The sequence below is a fragment of the Crocuta crocuta genome, unplaced genomic scaffold, assembly GCF_008692635.1.
Source record: "Crocuta crocuta isolate KB4526 unplaced genomic scaffold, BGI_CrCroc_1.0 scaffold396, whole genome shotgun sequence".
Classification (NCBI taxonomy): Eukaryota; Metazoa; Chordata; class Mammalia; order Carnivora; family Hyaenidae; genus Crocuta; species Crocuta crocuta.
In genome coordinates, this window is record NW_027533259.1 from 137,140 (window position 1) to 146,119 (window position 8,980).

The following is an 8,980-nucleotide window of genomic DNA, read 5'->3' on the forward strand; positions in this document are numbered from 1 at the left end:
AGGTTCAGAAAAACCCAAAAAAAAAAAAAAAAAAAAGAAAGAAAGAAAGAAAAAAGTTGGTTGAATATAACTTGAGTTAAAATAACTATGAGGCGGGAATAAGATTCCTTATAGTCTTAAACATCCGCCAAGGGGTGGTTTGGCTCAAATAGTCAGTGAACCTTTTTACATGCATTCAGTAAACTCACTCACTCACTCACCTTTGTAGTATTGATGGTGTAAGTATATAGTACATCAGATACGATTTTGGAATAGATAATGTGTCTGCCTAGTAAATCTCTGTTTTCATTTTGTTTTCTAGTACCATAACAGCTTGGGGGAAAGACCGTGAAAAAGATGCTTTTGAACATATAGTAACACAGTTTTCGTCAGTGCCTGTATCTGTGGTCAGCGATAGCTATGACATTTACAATGCATGTGAAAAAATATGGGGTGAAGATCTAAGACATTTAATACTGTCAAGAAGTACAGAGGCACCACTCATAATCAGACCTGATTCTGGAAATCCTCTGGACACTGTATTAAAGGTAAATTTTAATAACTTGATTATTAAAATGCCTGTGGACCAGCTATATCGATACCACTGTCATTTCATTTATGCACATGGCATTTCTGGACCAGGCCCCTTATTTTAGAGTTGCAGCCCAAGGAGAGTAATAAATTTGTCCAAGGCCACACATTAATAACAGATAAAGGATAACCCACAGTTCTGGGTTATTTATATACTGTCGAATAGATAATGTTGAACAGATATTTTCTGCTTATCTTGAAAATTAATAACATTAATCTTGTGATTTGGTTACTAAGTTTGTGGTTTTTCTTTACTACAAGTCATTGCTATACCTTGAAGTTTTTAGTGCAAAAGAAATATGTGGAAGGTGATGTGGAATAAAAAGAATTCAAAAATACTTTTCAGGTAGTGATTGTTTAGAGATTCTAAAGCTCAGTTTAGCATTGTTGGTTTTTATTTGGTTTTAGTGTGCAGGACTTGGTTTACCTTCTTCAAAAATCATTAATAGGAACAAATTCTTTGGCGTCTATTACTAGAAAAATACTGTGTTAGTTGCTTAAGCTATGTCATATAATCTCTGTGAAAACTCCATGGTAAATATTACTATCTCTCGAGATGCAGGGCTCAATCTCATGAACCATGAGATCATGACCTGAACAGAAACCAAGAGTTGGGACTGAGGCACTCAGGTGCCCCAGCAAAGTCTTTTTTTTTTTTTTTTTTTTTTTTTTTTTTTAAATGTTTTTCTTTTTTATTTTTTCCTGGTGTTTTTGAACAGTTATATTGATTATATTCTATTCGTGATTACTTCAAATGTTTTTGAGGGCAATGNTACACTTTTTTTCAGTTTTAGTTATTTTGTGTTGTATGGGTATTTTCTCCTACAGGTTTTGGATATTCTGGGTAAGAAGTTCCCTATTACTGAGAACTCAAAGGGCTACAAGTTGCTACCACCTTATCTCAGAATTATTCAAGGGGATGGAGTAGATATTAATACTCTACAAGAGGTATGTGTTTTATATTAAAATTCCAATAAGACAACCTTATAATTATAGCTCCTTAACGGTTTGATAAATAGGACATTAATGATTTAAGTATAGTTGTGATTCTTTTCACAAATACTAATGATAGTATATGTCTTTCCTGTTAATTAAAGTTTATAAATGCAGTTGACCCTTGAATAATACAGGGGTTAGGGTCACGGGCACCCCTGTACCCCACACAGTCAAAAATCCATGTATAACTTTTGACTCTACCAAAACTTAACTCCTGGTAGCCTGCCATTGACCAGAAGCCTTACCAATATCATCAACAGTCGATTAACGCATATATATGTATTACATACTGTATTCCTAGTAAGCTACATAAAAGAAATATTTGTTTTACATAATCATATATCTTTCATTAGAAAAATATTAGATAAAATACATTTACAGTACTATATTGTATTTATCGAAAAAAACCAGTGTATAAATGGACTAGTGCAGTTCAAACCTGTGTTTCAATAGTCAGCTATAATAGTAAGTTAAAGTTTAGGTGTATCAGCCAAACCACACTTAACCACTTTCTGTTCTCATTGGGCATCCTTGAGGATGAGCCTAAAGAAACGTCACCATAAAACAAAGTGCCAAAGAACATTTCCTTGTATATAAAACAACTGATTTTTGACACTGCTTAAGTAGGTGTGTTTTATTGGAATGGAGCTGCACGTAGTCTGACAATTTATTATAAAACTCGAATGGTATTGTGTGCTTTCTTACAGAATCTATCACCTCTTCTAAGTAAGCATTAACTGTCCTCACTATTATTGCTAGATTTAGCCAAACAGTGTTATATTATCTTAAAACTTTTGGCCTCCTTTTTTCCCCAAATAAGCTTTTAAACAGCTATAATTTCCTTTTAACAAATACCTAAAATACTCCATAAAAATTAAGGCTGTCATTTGATATAACGTAGATTATCTACTATTGTAAAGCCACTGATATTTTAACATCTATCAGTCTCCGATGGTATCCACTTTTATAACACAAGTTATCAAAGGATTTTTCTGTTTGCAAGAATTTGGTGTGGTGAGAAAAGGGCAGTATCCAAACTGTAGTTTGTGTTCCAGAAGAGACCTATAAAACAGGAACTATTGCATATAACAGTGTTTCTGTGGTGATGCCCATGTAGAGTTCCAGAAGCTGCCTTACCTAAGAAAAGTGGAAACTCCCCAAACTCCTCTAAGTTATTTGGTGTTGGGACATCAGGGGCTTTCCTGTGAAAATGTAGGCAGGCATAAAGTCTGCAATGAGGAGGAAGACCTAAGTATAGAAATCTCAGCGGGCATTTTTTAAATTGCTGTTGTCCTTACGTAATGTAAAGGTTTCTTACCTTGATATCGGTTAAGAACTGTTGCCCTTACTTACATTTTAGCTGGTTTAGCAGGTGCCCTCATCAGCATTTCACCCCCTTTCAGATGGAAACGTCACGGGCAGGGGCCTGTGCCATTTTCAGAAAACCCATTAGCTTTTCCCATGCTCAGACCTGGCATTCAGCTCTCTGAAAGTCAGTTGGCTCAGTCAGGTATTTGAACTTCCCTTTAAAAACCAAAGTTTCCTTTGTTCTTTTTTTTTGTTTTTTTGGTTTTTAAATAAATGCTGAGAATGTAGGTGTATTTTTTTTAAGTTGAGAATCAGCTTAAAATGAACTTTTTTTTTTTTTTAACTTTACAAACAAGAGGTTAAATATTGAGACAGGTACTCTATTCATCCCTGACCAAGGTTTCACCGGTGCCAGTTTGTCTTAATGCAGATGCACTTGTGTGTTGGTTTATGTAAAGGGTAATACCTGCTTTCTTTGTCCTGGAGAGGGCTCAACATAAGTTTTCCGAAGCAGGAGAATGAGCTGTACAGTTTTGCTTTGTACATAGATGCCTTAATTTTGATACAATAAAAAATAAAACTTCAAACTTTTCTCATTGGTAACCTTACTCTTGAACTTGGCTGTTCATCGTCCGTCTTCCCTGTGACATGTCATGAAGTTGACCGTATAACCCTGCTCTGGGGTTTTTGTGTACCAGAATGAATCCACTTATTTCAGTAAAGAGGCACAAATCTCTTTTGGGTTAGACACAAGACCTTAACTGTCTTATTACCAGTTACTTCTCATTCCCTCATTTCCTTCATTCCCCCAACCACAGCCACAGTGACAACACCACAAATTCAGGAGCTTTGAATGAAATCCTCCTGCACTTAGACTTCAGCCTGCCTTTTTGAGGTGGGTAGGTCTTTTAAAAGAGAAAATCTGGAATATAGCTCTACAGGCCTTACTCTTACTTCACTGTGTGTGGTGTTATAAAATGGCTCCAAGATGTTTTATTTTATTCATCAATATGATCCAGGGGAAATAATCTCCTCCTTCTTTCAAATTACTTGTGTTTTTTGATCTTCTAGATTGTAGAAGGCATGAAGCAAAAAAAATGGAGTATTGAAAACATTGCCTTCGGGTCTGGTGGAGCTTTGCTACAGAAGTTAACAAGAGATCTCTTGAATTGTTCCTTCAAGTGTAGCTACGTTGTAACCAATGGCCTTGGGGTATGTCTTTCAATTTTTACTCTTGTGTTAGCACATTCTTTATGTGTCAGGCAGAATGCAGTTACTGAATGCAGAAGTCAAAGGATATGGTACTAAACTAATAATATATTGCCAGGTACCACTGACCTTGACTCAAAGCAAGGAAAGAAAAGAGACATTAGGTTAAAAAAAAAATGATGTGACTTGGAGAAAGGAAAATGATGATTATTTGAGAAGTAATGCAGGCCAGTCATTTCCACTGGTTCAGTATTATACTTTTGAGTTAAAAAGTTGTCCATTTTGAGGGGGAATGTCAGCTGACCCAGCCACCATATATTACATAAGCAAGTGTGTGAGCACTGTCAATGTTTTCAGAAGGTGGAGCATGGGGTGGGAGTTGTGATCCCAGAATCCCGTTAGAATAGCCTTAGAATGGGACCCCAAGCTGCCTGTTTCAGGTGGCCCAAAAACAAGGGTCTTCATAGGCTCTTGAGATTCTGTGGATCCAAAGGTGGGTGTGGGGGATACTAAGATTCCTCAGAACACCTGGGTTCTGGGTTGGTTCCTTGCTTTCCTCACCTGTCTTTGGAAACTTCTGGGGTTGATTCAACTGCTTCTCTAGGGTATCTAGATTCTATTATGTTGGCCTCCTACCTTTCTGATGTTTAAACCTGTTCTCCTCAGGTTCTCCAGATCTTCTTTGCTTTTCACAGTAATAAGGCATAAAGTAAAAAGTAACAAAAGGAAAAGTTATAAAGTATGGAATGGAAGCCTTTACCTTAGTAAAAAAATCTTAGTTCCCTTGCCATAGTTTTGTTTTGTTTTTTTCCCCCAATAGCTAGCATGTGCTACACTAGAATGAGTTGAACGGCAGTTCAAAATATAAAAGAAGATCCCTTAAGGGTCACATGTTAATTTCAAAGACTCCCTACAACTGGAATGTTAGAAAGGATATTCAGACTTCAATTTTGTTCATACCTTTTTTCCCAACAGAAGACTCTGCCCTTCAACACAGGCTAGACTTACGTTTCTAAAGCCCGATGTGGATTTGTTTAATTATACCTATAAAGTATCTTAGATTTATATATAAATTAATGTATAAACTTTCTAATGGGAGTAACATTCCTGATTAGTCTTTTATTTCTTTTTCTTCTAGATTAATGTCTTCAAGGACCCTGTTGCTGATCCCAACAAAAGATCGAAAAAGGGCAGATTATCTCTACATAGGACACCAGCTGGGAATTTTGTTACACTTGAAGAAGGAAAAGGAGACCTTGAAGAATATGGTCATGTATGTTATTTGTGCTGATTTTCCAACTTACGAAAGTGGGTTCTTATGTTGCAAATTTAAAATCTCCAGAACAATTTTTTTCTTGAAGAACAAAGTATTTTTGCTGTAAAATGTGTGCAGTTGTTTACCTAGCCTACAGAACAAGATGAAAACCAAGAGGGGGCTAGACCATAAATAAGACTGTGCATACAATGGGTGAAAACTATTGATATTCATAAAAAGAGTAAAAAAGAGTAAGAGTTCTTCCACACAGTGAGCAGCAGGGTGGTGACTGATGAACTTCAACAGGCTTGTGTGTATCTATTGCAGTGAATCATTTCTAAAAAGGAACAGCTAAGAATACTTAAAGGAAACTATTTGATAGTTAAAACTCTGATAATTTCAATAAAGGAAGGGCTGTCCAAATTCTAAGGTGTTGAAAGATAATCCCATTTTTTAAAAACTTAACAGAATCCAGTTGAGATGGTTTTGTCTTGTCTCATGTGATTCTCACAGCAATTCTGGGCTACAAATGCAAATTATGTTACCTTAGTATAAGATGTGAAAACATCACGACTGGACTCTGATTACATAATAATAATTGGTGAAATCTACGTTTAACTAAGTTTTCAGATTCAAGTAACCACACTGGAAAAGTTTATAGTGTACTTAAGTAGCCCGTATGATCTAATGCTCTTTAACATAAAAAATACACTTATATTTTGTAAACTCAGAAGCTACAAAATTTAAGCCACTGGATTGAAAAAACTCATTTTTGGAAGAAAACTACTACAAAAATAAAACACTAATTTATCACTGTAAATTCTTTATACAATATCAGATATTCTATATATATTTATATCTAAGTATTCTTTATGGTATATTTGATATTAAGGTTTTGAGCTAGAACTAAACATTTTTCTGTCTTTAATGAAAAATAAGTTCCTAAACAAATTTTCTGGTAGAGCCTGTGTTCAGGTAATTGAGTAGCTTTCAGTGAACCATTGTAGCTACTGAGAGTTTGCCAAATTAATGAATCCAGATGGACTAAAGTCACTGTAGACATAGTCCTAACTATGACTTTAAAACGGCATTGATTTCAAGAGTATGTAAATGACACCCTAGAACATTTGAGGCAGTAATCAGTTATAATCTAGACATTTTAAGAATAGGAACCACCATTCCTTGATGATATTTAACTTTATGAAAGAAAAGGTTATGCATCTCAATCTTGGTGGAAAACTTAGGCACCACAGATTATATCTGTGGATTTTGCAGAGAGAAACTAAGGGCACATAATTCCTCAGGAAGACCACAGACTCAAAGGGAATTGAGGTTTAATTCTCAATTGACTGTTTTTACCCTTGCATAGATCAAATGGATTACATGTATTAGTAACTTCTGGAATATACACTGAGTTTTTAAATCAATCACTGTACATCAAGAAATCCATACTTATTTTTGTTTCTGGTTTGGTTTCTTGGGTTTTAGGGGTTTTGTTTGTTTAAGTCCCAAACTTGGTGACTAGGAAATTTATTAAATTCCAGGGTTGTTAAGTTTAATCAGTGTTGAGTCTGTTGTCTAGGAACAAGGGAAGGTCTGGCAGGCTTTCTTTGCTTACCATTGGTCATAGTTATCAGCAACAGCCACGATTCTTCTGGGCAACCGACCAGTAAGCATCTTCCACGTGGAAAAATAAAAAGAAGATCAGCTAGCATTTTCTTGTTTTCTGGAAATCTCAAGGAAAACTTCTAAGAATGTAAATGCTTTTTATAAAAACTAAATATCTGTACATAGCTATTTTAGATAGTGCCATGCTCTCTGCCTGCTCCACCAATGTTGTGTATAAAATTACTTCCTAATTTGAACGCCATCAAATGTCTTTGTATTTGACAAGTCAGTTCAACTCCTCTAGGCCTTACTTATTTTGCTTGATCGTCTAATATAACTGTTACATTTTAATCTTGTTATATTTGTGCAGGATCTTCTCCATACTGTCTTCAAGAATGGGAAGGTGACAAAAAGCTATTCATTTGATGAAATCAGAAAAAATGCAGAGCTGAATATCGAACTGGAAGTAGCGCCTCATTAGGCTTTATGACTGGGTATGCGTGCTCGCCTGCGTGTGTGTGTACACGTGCGTGCACGCCCGTGTGCACCTGCGTGTGAGTATGTAATCATGTTTATTGTACAGATATGGGGGATTTCTTTGTGTTTTATGATACATTACAGCCAAATTATTTGTTGGTTTATGGACATACTGCCCTTTCATTTTTTTTTTTTTTCCAGTGTTTAGGTGATCTCAAATTAGGAAATGTACTTAACCATGTAAAAGATTAATGATAAGTAAGCTTTTTAGGGCCCTTTGCCGAGAGATAGTAATTCAATCTGGTATTGATCTTTTCACAAATAACCGAACCCAGAAACTTTTATATATAACTGAAGATCACATAAAACAGATTTGCATAAAATTATCATTGATTGCTTTATGTTTATATTTAACTTGTATTTTTGTACAAACAAGATTGTGTAAGATATATTTAAAGTTTCAGTGATTTAACAGTCTTTCCAACTTTTCATGATTTTTATGAGCACAGACTTTCAAGAAAATACTTGAAAATAAATTACATTGCCTTTGTCCATTAATCAGCAAATAAAACATGGCCTTAACAGAGTTGTTTGTGTTATTGTACAATTTGGAAATTATGTCAGGACATACCCTATAGAATTACTAACCGCACTGCCCCTTGTAGAATATGTAGTAATCATTCTACATTCAAGAAAACAATGGTCCTTACTGGAATGTCTAGGCACTGTACAGTGATTATACATGTTGGTCTTTGTATTGTACCAGTGAAATGCCAAATCTGAAGGCCTGTACTGCAATTTTATATGTCAGATATTGCCTGTGGCTCTAACATGCACCTCAAGATTTTAAGGAGATGTTTTTAGAGAGAATTTCTGCTTCCACTACAGAATATATACATAAATGTAAAATAGTAACAAAAGTGGAAGTGGTGTATTTTAAAGTAATTACACTTCTGAATTTATTTTTCCTATTCTATAGTTGATATGACTTAAATGAATTACTGGAATGGGTAGTGAGTGTACTTATTTTAAATATTTTGATTCTGTTATATTTTTCATTAAGTTTTTTAAAAATTAAATTGAATATTAAATTGTATGGACATCATTTATTAATTTTAAAATTATTCCCTCCATAAATAATAAGCAGGTTCTTAAATGAGGATAAATTAAAGCATGAGGACATATGTTTGAATAGAAAAGTCTTAACCAAAAATTATAAGTTGGCTACATGCAAAGCGTTCAACACCAAAATGTTCTAGAGTGATTAACTGCTAGATTCTGAGTCAGTCGTCACATCTGACTACAGACCAGGTTTGGTTTGGTTTCATTTTTTTAATGATTCTTTTTTATTTATGTCTGTTGTTCTAAGGCAGGAGGCCAGCTTCAGCCTACAGGCCACATTCAGACTGCTCTCTTTTTTGTGAATACCTATTGTCTCTGACTGCTTTCTCAGGACAGCACAGAAGTCAAGTAGTTACATAGTGACCACATGATCCAGAAAGTCTGAACTATTTGTGGATTACCTGGCCCTCTGCAGAAAAAGTTTGTCGGCCCCTG

General features: G+C 35.1%; 1 protein-coding gene across 2 annotated transcripts in view; it reads left to right on the forward strand.

Annotated features, from left to right (window-relative positions):
• Window positions 1–8,009, forward strand: part of NAMPT (nicotinamide phosphoribosyltransferase) — a 41,349-nt gene extending 33,340 nt beyond the window's left edge. For both annotated transcript variants that reach the window (XM_077746978.1, XM_077746977.1), the window contains 5 exons: window positions 302–527; window positions 1,399–1,518; window positions 3,946–4,086; window positions 5,222–5,356; window positions 7,317–8,009. In XM_077746978.1, coding sequence (XP_077603104.1) covers window positions 302–527; window positions 1,399–1,518; window positions 3,946–4,086; window positions 5,222–5,356; window positions 7,317–7,427 — 733 coding nt within the window. In that variant the 3' untranslated portion in view covers window positions 7,428–8,009. The remainder of the gene's footprint in view (window positions 1–301; window positions 528–1,398; window positions 1,519–3,945; window positions 4,087–5,221; window positions 5,357–7,316) is intronic.
• Window positions 8,010–8,980: the final 971 nt, after the last annotated feature.